We start from the raw sequence: 19,958 nt of genomic DNA, 5'->3' as shown, positions 1-19,958 counted from the left end.
TGTTATTGTAAAATGTGTTTAATTTAATAAGCAACTTATGATATCACTTTATAATTTCAAACATTTTAGAACATAAATTAAGACTTAAAGACTTGTGTTCTAGAAATGATCATCGAAAAGATGATGATGAAAATAATAGTAATAAAGAGGAAGATTTACGGATTATTATATTTCCATTGTTCACTTCATGGCCTTATGGGAAGGGGTATGAACGTTTGGACAGTATTTATTGTGGGACATTAGAGCACATCAGACATATCGAATTGCATTCTGAATACGAAGAATGTCCTTCTGATATCAAATAATTTTGATTTTTGAAATTCGCAATGTAATACACATTTTATGGCAAATCATTAAAAATTGATATTTTTGATATTTAACAGTACTTAAAGTAAACATTATAAATCTGATGATTTATACTTAAAGTGTATGTAGGTGGGATGAAAGGCCGACGATCAATTGAAAATTTTGACCTTTCGTATTGAAGATATGGATTTTTTTCCCAAAACACCAAAAACAAAATAGGTCTTTTGGGAAAAAAATCCATATCTTCAATATATATAAAAGGTCGAAATATTCAATTGATCGTCGGCTTTTCCTCCCAGCTACATACACTTTAAGAATATATCATTAGATTTATAAAATTTACAAAAATTTGAAAAATATCAAATTTTAATAATTTGTCATGAAATTTGTATTATATCGTGAATTTCAAAAAATGATAATTATTTGATATCAGAAAGACATGCTTCGTATTCAGATACGTCTGAGGTGCTCTCATGTCCCACAAAAAATACTGTCGAAACGCCATAAACGCTCATTCTAGATCCCTTAACAGATTATTACTGGGAGTGTATGAGGTTTTTTCGTTGCAAATCAAATTCCCAAGAATTCAATTTTAATATCATTACCTCAGAAATTCAAGTTCTAGAAACATACATTTTCGACAAGTCTTGCATGTTTCAAAAAATTTTCTTAAACTGTCTGGGTGCCATTGATTTTTTCATTATTTCAAAAAAGATATCCTGACATATTGCAATACATGCTTATAACACCTTCGAGGCAATATTATTGACCATTTTTTCAAAATCGGTCGTTTTAGACACCTAGAGTGGCGCTCTGAGTCCATTGTCGGAGTTACTGCACTTGATCGCAGTTCCTTATAGACCTTAGATTAAGCTAGGTCTATACATTTTCATAATCCTTGAGTTGAGAGGAATTCTTTCGTACGGTTTTTTTAAACAAATTGACTATTTTTGAAATTTGACCCTGTGTTTACCTTTGATCGACCCCTACACTCATTCTTACCACCAGTTTAATGTCAGACTAGCAGATTATTAATAGCCACGACAAACACATAGATTGGAACATTCCATGCGTGTGCCCTAATAGCGTACTTGAATTCAGCTTACGCCGTTACAATGTTCGGACATGGCGACATGCATTGCTTATCTGAGCGCACACGGACTCAACTTTTGTGTGTACGCTCGCGCTATTTTCGCTTTTATTTTATTTGTTTATTTTTTTTAATTACGCACCCTTACTTATCGTAGACCCCCAGAGGAAACTGTATGCCTTCCTTCCGTGTTATTATGATAGCTAAGGTCCCCGTGGCTAACAGACAAACATGGTAGATGGATTTAAAAAAAAAGGTTTAAGGTTTCGATTATTGGTTCAAAGACTGGTAGATGTCCCATTTACGAGAGACTATCACGATATGTTAATTAGGGTTAGGGCTTAACCCCTAACCCTAATTAGCATATCGTGATGGTCTCTCTTAAATTAGACATTTATCCAAAGACTACTATTACAGCTAATCGCTGCCTTGCATTTTAGTCTTGGGCTAGACTGCATGTGGCTCAATTGCAATCATACGTTTGTTAGGAACAAGGGAAATCGCCTGCGAAGGAGACAACGTACTACTAAACATGCTGACGCTTAATTCTTGACAACCAAACTATAGAGTTAAGAAATTAGGTGAAACAGAACACTTTCACCATTTATTTTCACTTGTCTTTTAATTATTATTTCACAAAATATTCATAATTATTGTCTGGCTAAAAATGTAATATGTAGAAGCCATGAGAAAGGAAAATTGAGGGGCAACTTCAACTGATTTAAGGTCACCGGAGTATGACTTTATAAATGAAAAATAAAAACATCTAGTTTTAGGATAATATCTAAATGTCATCTAAAATAAAAAATAAATAAAAATAAAATTTAAAAAAATTAAAAAAATTCCTCTTCTGCATCTCCAGTAAATATGTCGCTTGATATTAAAATGCAAGTATTTCATTAAATTATGCTGGAAAATGAGGTGGGTTTTGCAAACTGAGCGTGCGCGCGCTTCGTTTAATATGAAAATAAAAAGGTGAACAGCAAACACTTTTCTACATTCCGATGACGAGTAAACTCCTATGATGACGTAGTCTTCAATAGTCCTTAATTTAGCGTAGTCCCTGAATCTGTATGTAAACGAACAACATAGACCATACTTATTTGGGTTTATTTGCATTCTCTTATGGACCTACTTTGTCAATATTTTTATAAGATTTTCAATTAACATACAGCATGTACAGCGTATGTCTTAAAAGGTTTACAATCTAAAGATCAAATATTAAACCTACACGGGCTATGTGACTTCTCTCTAGTCCGAAGGGTCGCTAGTCCGAAGGTTCTCTAGTCCGAAGGGTCGCTAGTCCGAAAAACAAACTAATTTCGCTAATCCGAAGGTTCTCTAGTCCGAATAATAGAATAAGGGTTAATGTTAGGGTTAGGGTATTGGGTAAGGGTTAGGGTTTAGGGTTTAGGGTTATGGTTATGGTTATAGCAAACCCTCGGACTAGAGAACCCAATATTCGGACTAGCGAACCCTTTTCAGAATTCGGACTAGCGAATGGTAAGTTACGTATTCGGACTAGCGAACCTTCGGACTAAGGACCCTTTGGACTAGGGAGCCTTCGGACTAGAGAGTTGTCGCCCAAGGACTCGCTTTATTTATTACAAACATATTTGTGAGTAGGGAGCAGAAAATAAATAGGTAGCACAATGGATATCATTCAATTGCATTCAAGCATTGACCGTCACATTAGAATAACAGGTCTAAAATCTCACATCATAACACAAACTACTAATTAACAAAATATTGATGAGAAACTTTAACATTGATTAAAACTGTAACATTTTGTTGAGATATATTATGGATTACCAATAATGACAAAACAAATGTGGTGACGTAATCAAATGACATTACCTACCAATTGTTTTTGAAGCCACAACTTCTAGATTAAATCCGGCTAGGTTGACAGATTCGTCTGTGATAAACGTCATCCACGCATGTGGTGACGTCACCAACATTGTCATATCAGGTTGGATAGTGTCTGTAAGTATCTGTAGGCGAAATGATAGTATTGTCAGCAATAGATTTTTAATTCAAGAGAGGGGCCTATCAGTAGTTTTTATAAGGTATAACACCCTCAGAGCCAATGTTCCCCTGCCGCTTTAGAGTGTGAATTTCAATTAAAAGCCATAGTTGAAAAGCCAAGAGCACAGCGATTAAATATGGAATGGCAACGGTATGTAAAGACAAACCCAATGCTCAACCTCTCGCAGATCGTATCATCACGGCCTTAGACGATGTAGACCACACTCGGCCGTCTCATCCATGTCTGTGCACTTCATGCGAGTATCGCCCGGTCTTACCTCAATAACAGTAGACGAATTTCCAGGATCTAGCCCATATCCTATGCGAAGTGTATCACGCAGAGGTTCCAACTCAAATGCTCTAAATATGATCTTGAGGAACGAGTTAGACGGCCCTATAATCGGATATGAGTATGAAAATGCGGCAATTATATCGGTACGGGGTCTTTCATCATAACACAATATACTTCAAGCCTATATTGGTTGCACAAAACGCAGTTGCCCGTTGTAACCCCGGGTTGTAACTAATAATGTTCGACCTCTCTTTTGGCAATCCTGTACTCAATGACTCCCATTTTACTTTTTGTTACCCCAATGACTTTCCTTTTTTCAAAGTTCCATGCCGAATGACCCCATTTTTATTGAATGACTCCATATTTTGGTAATTGTACATTTGACCTGAATGCCCCCTACTTTTAACATGGCCGAGGCACATCCCTGCCATTTCAGATAGGGAGTGCCTCCTCCGGGGTTGTAACTAGTAATGTTCGACCTCTTTTTGCCGTTGTACTTGTCGATCTGACATTGAATTTCATATTGCAAACTCTTCTTAGGACGGTATTCTCCACAATCCATGATAGATATTCTGCCCATTCGGAACGGTGCCCGGTAAAATTAGAAATCTATTAACCTCATACCATCCATACTGGGTCAAATACTAGATCAAAACGATATAAAAGACCAGCTGCCAGGAAAAAAAAGTTTAAAGAATCTAGCCTCACAAAGCAATTACAGAAAATATGTCGAAAATGCTTAGGGTTAGAGCTAGGTTTAGGGTTAGGATGAATGTTACAGTTAAGGTTAGAATTTACATAGCGAACCTTATTTTATTTTCGACAAGCGGACTTTCGACATAACCGACCTTTAACCATTGTCGACATACCGGGGAGTTAAACCAAAACACGTCAAATTTGTAATAAAATAGGGTCGCTGTGTCGAAGGCTTGCTATGTCAAAGGTTCACTAAGATGAAATGGTTTGGGTCAGGACTAAGCTTAGGTTTAGGGTTAATGTTGGGGATAGACTCGACATAACGAGCCCTATACTGCGAATTTCATAGAGCGAACCTTGTTTCATAATCGATCTAGCATACCTTCGACATAGCGATCCATCGACCATTGTCTAGAACCAAAAAGGATGCATGTCTACGTCAAAATGCCAAGTTTGTAATATAATATGTTTGTTGCTTACTGGATAATCAGTTGGTGATTGTGATAAAAATGAGAATTGTATGTTTAGTGGGCGTATCTTACTAAGCCGCTGGGCATATCTTACTAGAATAAAGGTTGTGACCAATGAGATTGTTATTATTGTATTTGTACTTACCTAACAATAACCAGAGACAATGTGTATTGTTGCTGTATGTTCCTGAGTGATTAGCTGATCGTAGTACAGTGGGAGTGTCTAACTCCAAAGTTACATTAGCATTAATGGGACAATCTGCATCTAAGGAAACAAAACGCAGTACAATAATACAGTACAATGTTTACCCAACTATAAACAAATCAACTGTCTGATAAAAAAAAAACCGTTAGAGTCCGTTAGAAACAACAATAACCGATTTACCCAACAGTGGACTTGTTATAGTTAAACCAACGTTATGTAAAAATCCACAATGTTTTTTTTTAATTTTTTTTTTGATTTATAGTGCGCTACGCACAGGCACAGCGTCTAGTCGTTGATCCACAAACTTCAGTATACTTTACAGATTCTCACTATAATCACTTCGGCCCATATCAATCTATAAACTATTTTAACAACTGTAAACAATCTTGGGCGTTAAATAATGAATAACATCGGATCAGTGACCTTTAAGAGAGCAAGAGAGAGTCGCCATTAGCAAATTATGAAAACCAGCCATTCTATTAAAATACTCACGGCAATTAGCCTCATCCTCTCCTCCCATACAGTCAAAGTTCTCATCACACCTGTGTTCATCACTTATACATCGACCATTGCCACATATGAATTGGTCAGATCTGCATTCTTTCAAAACGAACAGAAACAAAGATCAGTCTATTATTTAGGTTTGATCATGTAAGTATTGCACTTCATACTGAGCTTGGCTTCCCGTAAGTAAAGCTCTTTTTTTGGTCAAGATACACCATGTGCTGGAATTATTTGTATTGTTTCTAACAAGTTTGTTGTGTGTTGTACGTCGCACGATCTTGGTTAAAATTAGATTGATATCTTCAGGAGAACTGGCGAAAACCCCAAGGCGTTCCATCAAATTCGACACCATAAAGGGCCATTTTATAGTTTGATCTTGAGTGAAAAAGATAAAACTGAAAAAAAAAATCAGTTGTTAACTGAATGCAGTATACATACCACAAGGTAGTTCATCGGCCTCATTGATGCAATTTACAATACCGTCACATACATTTTGTTGTGTAAGAACACCACTTTGGTCAAAGCAGATGAACACATCTGAAAATGTAGTGCAGAGATTTTGTAGATAGATCGGCTCAATACGTACAGGAGAAACAACACACATTTGACAACGCACAGAAGTTGGAAAATGAGAAATTACTTCAGATAGATCGAATAAGAATACGTGTTAGTATGATTGGGTTCCTGGAAAGGAGAAAGGAACTGGAATAGCTGTGATGACCATTATGTGAGTACCTCGGTTTGTGACCCACGAACTGAACTATTAAGAAATCGTCTACACATAGTAGTAACATTAACCCTAGCACTCCAGAAGTGTTATATATTGACAGAATCTCAATACTGTAATGAAGAAAAAACTGATAAAGGATTGGATTTTTTTCAATATTTGATAGTTTATATTTTTGAAGCCCTCTACTTCTTTTGTGGTTTCACAAGATTAAGTATCCAGAACGGTTTCGGTTTCTTGTTTATCATAGCGTACCATTTGCAGGTTTTGCAAATACATCCAGCCGAAAACCTTTAGCAGTACCATGGAAATTTGAGAGGAAGGTCATCCATAACTCTGGCTCGTCAGATGCAAATTGAACCCCGGTGCGAACTGTGTCTGTGAGCTCAATTACAAGCCGTGATAGATCACCTGAAAGACTGCCACTGCCGATGACGAAACGATCACCATGCCTGTAAGGTTTAAATAAAATAACATTATAAACTCGAATTGTCACGCGGAGACTTTTATCTTTTCGATGAGCCACACTTTGCGTGAGAGCACTAATCTAGAAACACTTTGTACTTGACATCTTTCAACAGAGCATAGTTGATATGTGATAAAACAAAGAAGAAGAACATTTTAAAGTATAAAAACATTCCAACGCCACGTACCTATGTAAATCAAAGTCCATAATTCTAACAATAATCACCGAATCTTCCGGTCCTTTGAATTTCCACCGACAGTGCATATTATTATCATAGTTCTCGGGATAATTTGCTGACGTCATTTCATGTACATCGTTGTAAGCGAGGATTACTTTATCTTCCGAAGGGCATTGGTCATCTGCGGACAAAGATTTTATTTCGTGGAATTATGCTTCAGGTTTCTTGTACATGCGCAATAATTGTCGACATAACTTCAGTATGTTTGTAAAAAAAACTTGCAAGGTTACAATTTATTACGCTTAAGATATGGGGTGTGAACGTTTGGACAGTATTTATTGTGGGACATTAGAGCACATCAGACATATCAAATTGCACTCAGAATACGAATAATGTCCTTCTGATATCAAATAAGTTTGATTTTTTGATATTCGCAATGTAATACACATTTTATGGCAAATGATCATATTAAAAATTGATATTTTTGATATTTAACAGTACTCGAAGTAAACTTTACAAATCTGATGATTTATACTTTAAGTGTATGTAGGTGGGATGAGAAGCCGACGATCAATTGAAAATGTTGACCTTTCGTATTGAAGATATGGATTTTCTTTCCAAAACACCAAAAAATAGGTCTTTTTGGGAAAAAAATAATTTATCATAAAATTTGTATTGTATCATGAATTTCAAAAAATGAAAATTACTTGATATCAGAAAGACATTCTTTCAACGCTCAAAACGTTCATTCCAGATCCCTTAATGGCGCCAAAAAACTTGTTGAATTAGATATAAAATATGAGACAGTTTATTAAACCAGTCTCTTTCCTTTGTAAAGAAACTTTAAATCTTGTTTTCGAAATTCTGATTTTGTGTGATAGCCCACCATGCCTCCTTACGCCTCACATAGGAACGAGAATTGAATGTTGTTGTTCATTTTAATTGATTTTGTCAAAACAGCATTAGCGCTATAACACATTACTACCTTACTTGTTGAATCTGTCACAACATCAATGTATCAAAATATTCATACTTTAGATAACTTTCAGTGAATTAATTCCTGATGTTCTGATCACATACATACCTTGCCATAGACATCCAAAGAGCTCCACCCTCATACACACCGTTGTGACCATCTCTACTACAGGGACAATCCTGACTTTGGTGGCTATAATGGCTGGGCTTATGTATATTGTATTGACGGTCTGTGTGTGCGAGTTACCATCAAATACCTACGAAATTTAAAACAAATAATAATAGACAAGATGTAATAATGTTATGAAAAGTGAGAAGAATAAAGTACAAACTGTAGTTAAAAGAATAAACAATTTGAAACGGTACAAGATGATAATCACGAGAAGTAATGCGTGAAAAATGGGGGAAGAGAGACGTAAAACAAGAAGAAGAATATAAGTGGAAGAAAAAGGAAGAAATAGAAAAAGTAAACACGATGGATGTGCACTGCTATATGACTTTCAGCTTCATACGCGAAGGATTTGGAAACATAAAACAAAACAAAAACTTACTGTTTCTAAACTTTGATCTGTATATTTCATCCAACTCCCATCATTCGTTGTGTATTCCAAACGGAACTTCCTAACGTATTCCCTACAAAGGCCGTAATTCCAACGGCCCTGCGTGGACACGGCAGTAAGCATGGTCATGTTGATGAGGTTTATCTCTAGGTACTCGTATCCACCCGTGTTCTCTGGTCGTACGCTGACTGGACACCAGGCCCCGCCACCGAGGTTTAAATTCAATCTAGGAGAGAAGAATAAATACAAAAGTATATACAAAGTTAGTTATTCTCAGATTTTAAATGTCTTTAAAAGAATTTCATGTTGCTCTGTATTTTTACGAGTTCCTCGTAGTTCTTACCAAAGCGTGTATTATTGTGGATATACTTTATGGGAATCGAACCCATTATAACTAATTACATTGAAATTTTTCATTCTAATTCATACTTAGACATTACCTCTAATTTCTTTACCAGCAATCAGTAGTACACAGTTTAAAATATATTTTTTTAACAAAACGGCTAAAGAAAATGGTAAAAACAGCATAAGTAAACTGATCCAAAAATATACGATATTCTAGGCCATACAAAATATTGTAATGCAAAAGAACTGCCAAGCTAATCACTTGCAAATATCTACAAAATCGGAAGTAACTATTTTTTTACCAACACTCAAGAATAAATTTGTGGCTGAGAAACTGCATTTTAAATTCACAATATGATGTACAATGGAATGAGTTTTGTACACAAAAACAAAAGCAATACAACATCAAGTTGTGCCGCAATTCTGCATCCAGTGTGAAATATATGTCTTAATTAGAGGTCTTGTGTTAGCTACTTCAAATAATATAGAAAACAGGAATTAAATTGTTATATGTGTCGTTTTTTCTCAAATTTACACACATCAAAAAGCTTATTTCTCTGTCTCGATTTTAAGTACCTTGCATTTTGCGGTCCGTACGTTTGTGGATCATCACCGTACACAGAGCTAGCTGCTAGCTGGTTATTTGATATCCGTCTGTCACTCATGCCGAGACTTGAACGACACGTTTCTTTAAAAACAAACATACAAAAGAAACAATAAATGTTTACATATAATATTCATTAAACAGGAAATCCTAAATGGATACAATTTGGACAATCTGGTACCATATCCAGTGGCGTCGCCAGGCTAAGATATTACCAACATGTTTGCTGAGAAAAAGCGATGAAACAACACACACTTTAAGTAATGACAAACTTTACATTGCAACATAATATGCTAATCTGAGAGAAACAACGTGCCTGGATCATTTGCCATTAAGACTTCTGTGGTAGATGAGTATGTGGTCCCCAATAAAGCCATGAATGGTTCAGTCGTAGCCTGCTGTGTTGTTAGGCCTGCATTGGAAATAAATTGTTCATCTTTTACTAAAAATGGGCTGAACGGGGGAAAGGGGGTCAGGCCTAGCCCAGTGACTGATCTTTTCCTCTTTTGGGATGCTGGCCATCGTGATATTTTTGTTTAGTTTTTACCCCTTGAAAGATGGCTTTCTCCCGTCCCTTTGTGAGAATATTATGGCTACGCTACTGCATGCATAATGCTAAATTTATTATGTGCCCTTAGCTAAACATAGCGTCATCCTTATGGGATCGATGCATTGTGAAAACGATTTCTAAAACATTTTCGCGTTAACAGCTTACTTTCTTCTTGAACTTTTACAACAAAAATAAACAACATTTCGCCACACCAACGAAAAAAATATCTACACCAACACATTTTCGCAGCACCAATTACTCCTGGGAGCATTACAAATATTATCATCCATTTATGAGAAAGTCAAAGTAGGTATTTCAAGTCTGGGGCTAGTGACTACATACTCTCATTAAACTACAAGGGTATTGCTGCTATTACGACCTAATATAGGTCGTAATGCTTGAAGGTGTTAAACGACGTTGGATACGATCTGATACAGGCGTTTTCACAAATTAGTAAAATCTCTTGGTAATCAGAAATTTCCAGCTATGGGTATGGATGCGTATTAATTTTCATGAATGCTATTTCTCTGTTTTATGCAAAAACAATAAGGCATACAATAATTACATGATTTAAATTAAAGGCCCATTCAGTAATTTGCTCATCAGGAGGATCGTAAAATTCATCAACATTCATGTTTTAGCACTTTTGTTAGTGTCATCGATGTAGTAGTTAAGCCGTGTATTAAAGACAATAAAAGGCATTGTACACGAATTACAATTTGAATGACTTATCATTCACTTCTAGGCAATTTACAAACAATTTATTTTTTTAAACTAACGCTGGGATCACTGAATGGGCCTTGCTTCAAAAGCATGTTTATAATTTGAAATGAACTCCTATTTGCGACGAATTTGACAGGCCTCACTTACACCCACAATTGATATACAAGATCAATCTTGTTTGTTTGTGCAAATATTACTGAGTTACTGAGTAAATGTGTAGAAAATACATTAGATTATTGTCATACGTACAGGACATATAGCCCGATTTTTTCCGTTAAAATTAAAAGTCAAAGATTCGCAGTTCATCTTATGGTTTGTCACAAATCAATTCAACAGACCACAGACCTCTTTTATTGGTAGAATAACTTACTTGTGACAGTTACGGTAACTGATGTCTGTATTGTTCCCAGACCACTCATAGCCACACAGGTGTACTCTCCTGTCTCTTCAATATTGGTCAGCTGAAGGATATTACGGCCGATTGGAAGATCTCCAGTGGTCAGATCCATACCACCGTGGGTCCATTTGACCATCGGCATAGGGTTCCCTGCAGCTACGCATGTTAGGTTGACACTCCCGCCTGGAACTACTTCCATGTTAACCGGCTCGATTGTAAACGTGGGTGGAACTCTTCTTTCTGAAATAAAGTTAATCATTTCATAATTATGGAGGTAAAATGTTACTTCAGTTGAAGTCACTCTGTAGTCTGTGTACAGCCTGACTCTTATGTTGTAAGCATGGATTCAAAATACCTAAAGACATACGCAGACTGATTATCAAAAGTGAATTTTTATTTCATATTACACATGCATGGAAGCCAGTCACTATACTTATCATATGTGTCACCAGTAAACTTATATTACATGCTCTGTCTGCATAACGCAATGGTTAAACAACACAAGGTTCATTAATCCTATTATATCATTCTTATATCAGCTCCACTATTATGTCTACCAATAGACCACATGGAACAATATAACCATTTTTTTTTAATCATTGAAGTACCCCACTTCAAGTAGTGTTATCGATCATTTAAAAAATTGTAACATCATGGAATGGGCTATCATCATTTAAGAATGGACATTTCCAAAACAAACTACATTCTTTTTAAAATTACTGCAAATTCCCCAAAATTTTACCGGTCTTCTTCAGGGGCATGGGGAATTCTAATTTTTATTGACGAAGTGTTACTTACATTGGAAGGTCTCATTTGTTTTTCAAATCAATTCGAGCAAGGAATTCCAATTTGTTTTTTTGGTTTCATTAATATCTGAAATTATAGCTCAATATACATTATACATGATAGCACTCCATATCTCCAATAAGCATACCTCTGACATATAAGTTTGCCGAATATGAATATCTTGTTCCAACTGAGTTACTAGCCGCACACTGGTAGCTCCCTTCGTCGCTCTCATCAGCATTATCAATTGTGAGTGTGAATGCTGCGGAATAATAATTCATAGAAATAAAAATAATAACAATTATTATGGCAAGTACCTCACTTCACCTCACCTCACAGGCTGTGTCACCCACTGTCGTATGTAGCCCTCCTCAAGTAGCTTCCATTTACTTCTGTTCTGTGCTTCTCTTGCCCATGTTGTACCCAAATAGGATGTGAGATCATCACGCCATCTTCGTTTTTGTCATCCCCTTCTTCCCTTTCCTGTTCTTGGCTGCGTTTCTGTTAACCTCTTTGTCTATCTATTGTCATCTCTACGAGCTACGTCTCCCGCCCATCTCCACTTTGCATCTTTGATTCTTTCAATGATATCTTTGGCATTTTGTTTTGTCCCTAATTGCCACATTCTTTACTTTGTCACGTATGGTGATATGTAGTATTTTTCTCTCTATAGCATACATACAAAAAATATAGCATGTTGTGCTACTTTGAGTTTTTGTTCCAAAAACTTGGTTGTTGTCCAGGTTTCACAACCATATATCATTGTAGGTAATACACACTGGTTGAAGACTCTCGTCCTCAGTGTCATTGGCAATCTTTTGTCACATAGGATTTGTTTGTGTCTGTCAACGCAACTCCAGCCAGCCTTTATTCTTGGCATGACTTCTTCTCTCGTGTTGTCTGCCATCTTCACTGTCGGGCCTAGATACCTATAACTTTCTACATATTTTATCTGAATTATCAGAATATGGCAAGTACCATGTATAATTAAATCCGACGTTTTACACTTGATATGTTTGTGGCATTTAAAATGGATGCATCATCATTATGCACACACGTTTCGTTGGAGTACGTTGTCAGCAATTTCATAATTAAGATTGTTTGTACACACACAGGGTGTCTTTTCATGTCTCGAAGATTGGCTAAAAATTCTATATTCTAAAATTCTGATTTACAACCACAATACCCTGAAGCACTTGAAAAATATCTGCTTACTAGACACCCTAGCTATTGAATACATGGGTACAAAACCCGAACAAGTCCATGTAAAGTGATTTTGAGAAAAAAACAAACAGGATGTGAGATCATCACGCCATCTTCGTTTTTGTCTTCCCCTTCTTCCCTTTCCTGTTCTTGGCTGCTATTCTGTTAACCTCTTTGTCTATCTATTGTCATCTCTACGAGCTACGTCTCCCGCCCATCTCCACTTTGCCTCTTTGATTCTTTCAATGATATCTTTGGCATTTGTTTTGTCCCTAATTTCCCCATTCTTTACTTTGTCACGTATGGTGATATGTAGTATTTTTCTCTCCATAGCATGCTGTGCTACCTTGAGTTTTTGTTCCAAAAACTTGGTTGTTGTCCAGGTTTCACAACCATATATCATTGTAGGTAATACACACTGGTTGAAGACTCTCGTCCTCAGTGTCATTGGCAATCTTTTGTCACATAGGATTTGTTTGTGTCTGTCAACGCAACTCCAGCCAGCCTTTATTCTTGGCATGACTTCTTCTCTCGTGTTGTCTGCCATCTTCACTGTCGGGCCTAGATACCTATAACTTTCTACATATTTTATCTGAGTTATCAGAATATGGCAAGTACCATGTATAATTAAATCCGACGTTTTATACTTGATATGTTTGTGGCATTTAAAATGGATGCATTATCATTATGCACACAAGTTTCGTTGGAGTACGTTGTCAGCAATTTCATAATTAAGATTGTTTGTACACACACAGGGTGTCTTTTCATGCCTCGAAGATTGGCTAAAAATTCTATATTCTAAAATTCTGATTTACAACCACAATACCTTGAAGCACTTGAAAAATATCTGCTTACTAGACACCCTAGCTATTGAATACATGGGTACAAAACCCGAACAAGTCCATGTAAAGTGATTTTGAGAAAACTAAATCATTTTAATTCCTTCAATTAGATTTACCTGGACAATAGGGCAAGTTTTATGCACATTATTGGGTTATACTTTATTAGGTATGACGATTAGCATTTCAGGGACTTCGTCGGGGTCATTTCATATGCCGGACTTGGGTTGTTTCTTGAATCACATACAAAGACAACAATGTTGGAATGTGAGTACCATTAGTAAGATAATACAAATTATATAAAGCACAAAAGTATGTATGTTGATAAGCACACTGCCATGTAATTCCTTGATTAACTATCGCTTGCATTGCAAACTTTCTGTATGTGCACATGTAAGATGAAGGGGAAACTGGAAATCTTTTTAGAACACGTAGAGGGCGCTACTTACTACCTGATATATGAATGCGATCAGAGCTGGTGTCCACAGGGAGCATATTAACGAACCAGAGTATTTCTGGATCTGGGGTACCGGTGGCAACACAGCTCATCACAGCCTGGCGATGTTTCTCTACTACGGTAAGACGAGGAGAAACTGTGATTTCTGGAAAACTTCTTGGTATGCTGGATGCTGTGAAAAAGAAAAATATGAAATCAGATTGCAAATATCTGTATGACTATACTTGTCCTATCAATTATTAATATTATTCAATATTCATGTTACAACTGAAAATTGAATATTTAAGCGCTTAACCAAAATAGATCAATCCACAGAAGCGCTCTAATATGCTTAAATATCTGATACATAATTTTGAGCACTATTTCCCGAAATTAGTATTAAAATAATCCTTGTTTGTCTATATTCTTCTCAATTGCTAGGTTCTTATTGTTTTTGTAGACAGCAAATTTAAGAAATAGAGTTACTCTCCACTGATTGGTGCTATCAACTGAAGATAGCATTTGAGAAGAAAAGTCCGACTAAGGGAGTGTTCAGAAATACTTTGGTGTGGGGGCTGGAAAATATTTTTTTTCATGTCGAAATTTTTTTAACCCCCTCTTCGCGAACCCAAAACTTTTTGACCCCCCTCTTAATGGACCTAAAACTTTTTGACCCCCCCCCTCATATAGGTTCAAAACTATTTTGACCCCCCCCCATATAATGTACCATTCTACTAATTCAATTCTACTACCATTCAAATGGCATTAATGACAAAATTTGTATTCAAGTGCAATGAAATTGTACGCATGTCATTGATGTGGAATTGTTTTTAGTAGCACGCTAAAATTTTTGCCATTTGGAAGCTAAACGAATGAAATTTGATGTAAAAGTGGATAACATATGCGCGAAGCGGGCAAAAATTTGTACTTTGGGGGCTAAAATTGCCAAATATGAGCTTAATTTGGTCAGAAACACACATACAAGCGTCAACATTGGGGGGATGGTTGAATGTGCCATCCCCCCCGGATCTACGCCTATGTTTACTGAGACTTTTTGTTGCGGCGAAGCGCGCAAAAACAAGACTATTTTAGCCCAAAATACAGGGGCGTATAGCCAGTTTTCTTGGTCGGGGTGTGAATAAAATTTCGGGGACACAGACGAGAAAATAAATACATATACCGGTTTTGTTTTTTAGAGAGACTACATGTAGGCTATTTGAGCTTCAAAAAAAGGCTTTATTGGGACAAAACGCGTGCAAAAATTGTGTATTTCGCCCATGATGGGATGAAAATGCCTTTATTGTGCAAACATTTTGTATTTTACACTATTTTGGCCCATGATCGGGTTGAATTTATGAAAAGGGTCGATCTCCTTGCTCCTTTTCTTTGCCCTCCAGATTTTCTCTTTCATTTTTTGTCAGAGGGGCACTTTTCTCTTTCATTTTTTTTTGTCAGGGGCCCTTCCGCCCCTGTCTACACTACTGTCGAAATGGTGTGTTTTGCTCTTAAATTGATGGGCCAGTTCGCATCTAGCGCAAAAGTTTTGCAATTTTACCCTATTTGGGCCCAAAACATGGTGCTTTTCGATGTGCTAAAAAAAGTTGCACATGGCAATTATTGTTTTATTTTTTCTTCTTTAAGGATTTTTAAGGGATGTCCCCCCATGGAAAAAAAATAGAGGGGAGGACGTGTACCCGGTTTCTCCAAGCCTCCTCCGCCTATAATTGTAATGCAACATGATTTAGTTGTATATATCAGTGATAATAAATGAATAATCTGTACTACATGAAACATTATTGTAAAAATTGTCAACACTAAAGAAGAGCAAAGATATTGCAGCTTTTAATGATTTAAAGAGCTGACCAGAAAGAACTGACACAAACCTCAAAATTAAGTTATAGACGACAATTTTTAACTCTGGATCAAATGTCCTTTTGTTCTGGTTTAATATGGGAACATTTGACCCCCCTACATATTTTCCAGCCCCCCCACCAGAGTATTTATGAACACTCCCTAATGATTATCTTTTAAGATATTGGAAAAAGATTGAGTATGCAAGGTACATACATGGATATACATGCAGGTTGGCTGATGTTGTCGCAGAACCTTCAGAATTTGTAGCGACACACGAGTACTGTGAATTGTCCCGTGTTCTCAGTGGTTCGATCCATAAAATGGATCCATTTGGTATGGGCATGATTGTATATCTTGTGTTAGATGCTTTGCTGTTTCCTTTCATCCATTCAAATGTAGGGGCAGGGTGCCCGGATGATTTGCATATAAAGGCGATGGGGTGATCCTCCAAGCCACTCTCATCTTGTAACTCTTGAGTTATCACCGGTGGATCTAAAATTAGTGAAAAACAAAATAGAAACGTTTAAAAAGGTTCATTGCACGATCCCTTTGATTTTTACACATTACCATGCACTGCCCTTTCTGGACTTTGATATTGCATTTGAAAAGGTATATTAATATTGTTGTGACGATAATTGATTCGATAATTGAATATTGATCATAGTGCAGTAAGCCATGATAACCATTCATTAAGTGAACGTTTTTATATACGTAATAAGTGCATCAATTGCACTGACTGAAGCGATGGTTTGTTTTGTGCGTTAATAAAGACTTCACTCCTTTTTAACCCTGCAACCGAATCAGACCTGCTCAAGACATGATCATGATGGTTAGTTAGATTGATCAACACGATGACGATTATATTGTCATCATGTCTTGCACGTGAATCATATTCAATTATACTTATTATGATGCGATGTAACTCTGGTAAGACATACATTATATTATTTTGATCAGCTTGTCTGATGATGTAAATTCATAATAAATTGTTATACTTAATTTCTGTTTCATATGATTCATTTCGTGATAGTCATTCCCGTTCCCGTTCATTCCCTCATCCCTTGGGACTCCAAATCTGGTACCTCGCTCTCCTTTCCCATGGACTAATTCCCCAATTTTAGATTCATAACAATATGATAGGTCTACAGGAAATTTGTATGCAAAACTGCTTCATGCAATACAATTTATGATCGTTACCAAACATGACAGATATTTACGCGTATTTTCACATGTATCATATAGAGGCAAAGGGGGCTAATCCATATGTAGGTCAAAAATGAGACATATTAACTATTATAAAGCTTGAGGGTCAATGCATGTTCCTATTCCTCTAGCATTGTCAGGACTGTACTTCACTTCTATTGCCAAAATAAACATTCTTTCTTAATAGATTGCGATATTCATGAAGAAGTAATTGTGGGAAGTTGGCTATCCCAGATCTAACTCAAGCACAGACAGGTAATTAACAAAGTCTACTTTACCGGACAACGTGCTGAATTTGTATGACCTCACTTGTTGAGTCTGCCACATTAAATTATCAAATGTGCATACTTCAGATAACTGTCAATGAATGAATTCCTGATGTTCTGATCACATACACACCTTGCAATAGACATCCAAAGAGCTCCACCCTCATACACTCCGTTGTGAACTTCTCTAATACAGGAACAATCCTGACTTTGGCGGCTATAATGGCTGGGCTAAGGTCAACTGTCTTGATGGTATGTGTATCCGAGTTACCATCAAATACCTACACAATTTAAAACAAATAAAAAAATATAATAAACGAGATTTAAATAATGTAATGATAAATGAGAAGAATAAAGTACAAACTATAGTTAAAAAGAATAAACACAATGAAGCTGTACAAGATAGAAGAAGGAACGATGTAGAAATATCTGCATTTTATTAAAATTAAAAAAAACCCGTATAAGCATCATTCGTTGTTGAACTCTTTGTGCTTACAGTACAAAGTGTTTTTTCTTTCAACTTAACTCCGTATCTTCTTCTTTGTTTTGAAGCAATTTTATCTTCCTGAGGGCTGGGATAACACGATAATATAGCAATTAGTAGGGTATGTACACTGACATGATGACAAATGGTTAGTTTCATATGAAAATGACTTTGTGAATTGCTGCAAAAACATACTGTTTCTAAATTCTGATCTTTATATCTCATCCAACTTCTGTCATTCGTTGTGTATTCCAAACGGAACTTCCTAACGTATTCCCTACCAAGGCCGTAATTCCAACGGCCCTGCATGGCAACGGCAGTGACCATGGTCATGTTGATGAGGTTTATCTCTAGGTATTCATATCCACCCGTGTTCTCTGGTCGTACGCTGTCTGGACACCAGGCCCCGCCACCGAGGTTTAAATTTAATCTAGCAGAGAGGAATACATAAAAAAAGTATATACAAAGTTAGTTATTCTTAGATTTTAAATGTCATGTTGCTCTGCATTTTTATGAGTTATTCTTATAAATCCCTAGTTCTTATAAAAAGAAAGTGTACCAATTGTGAATATACTTTGTGGAATCGTTCCCATTTTAACCTATATATATTACATATATTACATATACCAGTAACCAGTAGTACACAGTTTCAAATGCATTTTTAAACAAACCTGTAATAAAAATAATGCAAAGATATAGGCAAAAGAACTGCCAACCTCATTACTTGCAAATATCTACAAAATAGCCGTTATTTTTAAACTAACACTCACCAATTCATTTGTGGCTGAGAAATTGCATTTTAAAATGGCAATATGATGATCATCGGTGTTTTGACATACTGTTGTGTGACGAAAAATGTAGTTTTGAGAAAATCGCATTTAAAGTTTTTACAATTTTTGAAGATCCACTGGAGAGCACCAAAGTAATGTATGTTTATTATTATCAAACAATATAATCAATAATATATCTGTATTTGTTCTCAACATAATACAAACTTTTTTAATCATTCACTAATTCGAAGTAATTAATCTGCAAACTCACACGACAGTATACCAAAAACATGCACAATTTGTCAACCTATGAATTTATAATGATACGTCATGTGATGCGACAGTATGTCAAAACAAATGGCAACTGCAGTTTCACGGTGGCCTATGGCGACGTATCATGATGATGATACGACAGCACTGTATGTCAATTCATAGAACGATCTCCCTAATTAGTGCCATATCTCATTAACTAATTATATTTACGTCTCAAAACCTTGTGAATATATAGAGGTTCATTTATAGATTTTGAAAATTTATATAACTCATTTTGCCCCAGGATCTCCATACGTTAGTATGTCAAAACTCCAACGGAATGCTTTCGGTTACTAAAAATGTACCTGATTTCTGCACCCAGTTTGAAAGATATACAGGGTGAGTCAAAAAAAGTGCAATAGAGAAATGAATACATTTTTATTTAAGAACCGAGTTGAACCTTTATATATGGTATATCCATCAGTGACCTTGTGTGAAAAAATAAAGGAATTAGCATATACCGTTTTGTTTTTATGACACATTATATAGCGCTACCCAATTTTAATGTTTGTCCAAGAGACATCTAAAATTTGAATGTCAGCCCACTCTGTGCAAGGTAGATTTGGAACAACTGCCATTTTCTTAACCTCATTGGCACTGAAATAAAATGGAGCCCCCAAAGTGTTATTGCCCTTGGTCTAGTTTAAGGAGAAGAAACATTATTTGTTGTTATTTTCATTTTACCTTTA

At 36.1% G+C, this 19,958-nt stretch overlaps 2 protein-coding genes across 2 annotated transcripts; both read right to left on the bottom strand.

Moving 5' to 3' along the window:
- Positions 1-1,999: 1,999 nt before the first annotated feature.
- On the bottom strand, positions 2,000-9,518 carry LOC140162712 (low-density lipoprotein receptor-related protein 12-like). The gene is made up of 11 exons (XM_072185994.1): positions 9,419-9,518; positions 8,489-8,723; positions 8,047-8,194; positions 6,972-7,143; positions 6,574-6,770; positions 6,030-6,128; positions 5,580-5,687; positions 5,028-5,147; positions 3,703-3,818; positions 3,258-3,390; positions 2,000-2,465 (listed from the first exon to the last, which is right to left on the bottom strand). The coding sequence occupies exons 1-11, from the start codon at positions 9,505-9,507 to the stop codon at positions 2,443-2,445; spliced, it is 1,440 nt and encodes a 479-aa protein (XP_072042095.1). The 5' UTR covers positions 9,508-9,518; the 3' UTR covers positions 2,000-2,442.
- A 221-nt stretch (positions 9,519-9,739) lies between these two features.
- Positions 9,740-18,412, bottom strand: LOC140161782 (receptor-type tyrosine-protein phosphatase S-like). Its single transcript, XM_072185081.1, has 7 exons — positions 18,383-18,412; positions 17,837-17,984; positions 16,448-16,726; positions 14,394-14,573; positions 12,051-12,164; positions 11,090-11,356; positions 9,740-9,858 (listed from the first exon to the last, which is right to left on the bottom strand). The coding sequence occupies exons 1-7, from the start codon at positions 18,410-18,412 to the stop codon at positions 9,740-9,742; spliced, it is 1,137 nt and encodes a 378-aa protein (XP_072041182.1).
- Positions 18,413-19,958: the final 1,546 nt, after the last annotated feature.

Source organism: Amphiura filiformis, chromosome 10 (assembly GCF_039555335.1).
Source record: "Amphiura filiformis chromosome 10, Afil_fr2py, whole genome shotgun sequence".
Lineage (NCBI taxonomy): Eukaryota > Metazoa > Echinodermata > Ophiuroidea > Amphilepidida > Amphiuridae > Amphiura > Amphiura filiformis.
This window is presented reverse-complemented; position numbering and strand designations above follow the sequence as displayed.

Excerpts from the sequence above, each read along its gene's own strand:
- LOC140161782 (XM_072185081.1), bottom strand. The coding sequence starts at position 18,412 with ATGAGATATAAAGATCAGAATTTAGAAACA. Across the intron at positions 16,727-17,836 it reads CTTTGGATGTCTATTGCAAG|ATCCACCGGTGATAACTCAA; the intron begins GTGTGTATGTGA and ends CACTAATTTTAG. Across the intron at positions 12,165-14,393 it reads TCGCATTCATATATCAGGTA|CATTCACACTCACAATTGAT; the intron begins GTAAGTAGCGCC and ends ATTATTCCGCAG.
- LOC140162712 (XM_072185994.1), bottom strand. The coding sequence starts at position 9,507 with ATGAGTGACAGACGGATATCAAATAACCAGCTAGCAGCTAGCTCTGTG. Across the intron at positions 8,195-8,488 it reads CAGATCAAAGTTTAGAAACA|GTATTTGATGGTAACTCGCA; the intron begins GTAAGTTTTTGT and ends TAAATTTCGTAG. Across the intron at positions 2,466-3,257 it reads TGTGGCTTCAAAAACAATTG|ATTCAGGGACTACGCTAAAT; the intron begins GTAGGTAATGTC and ends GTTTACATACAG.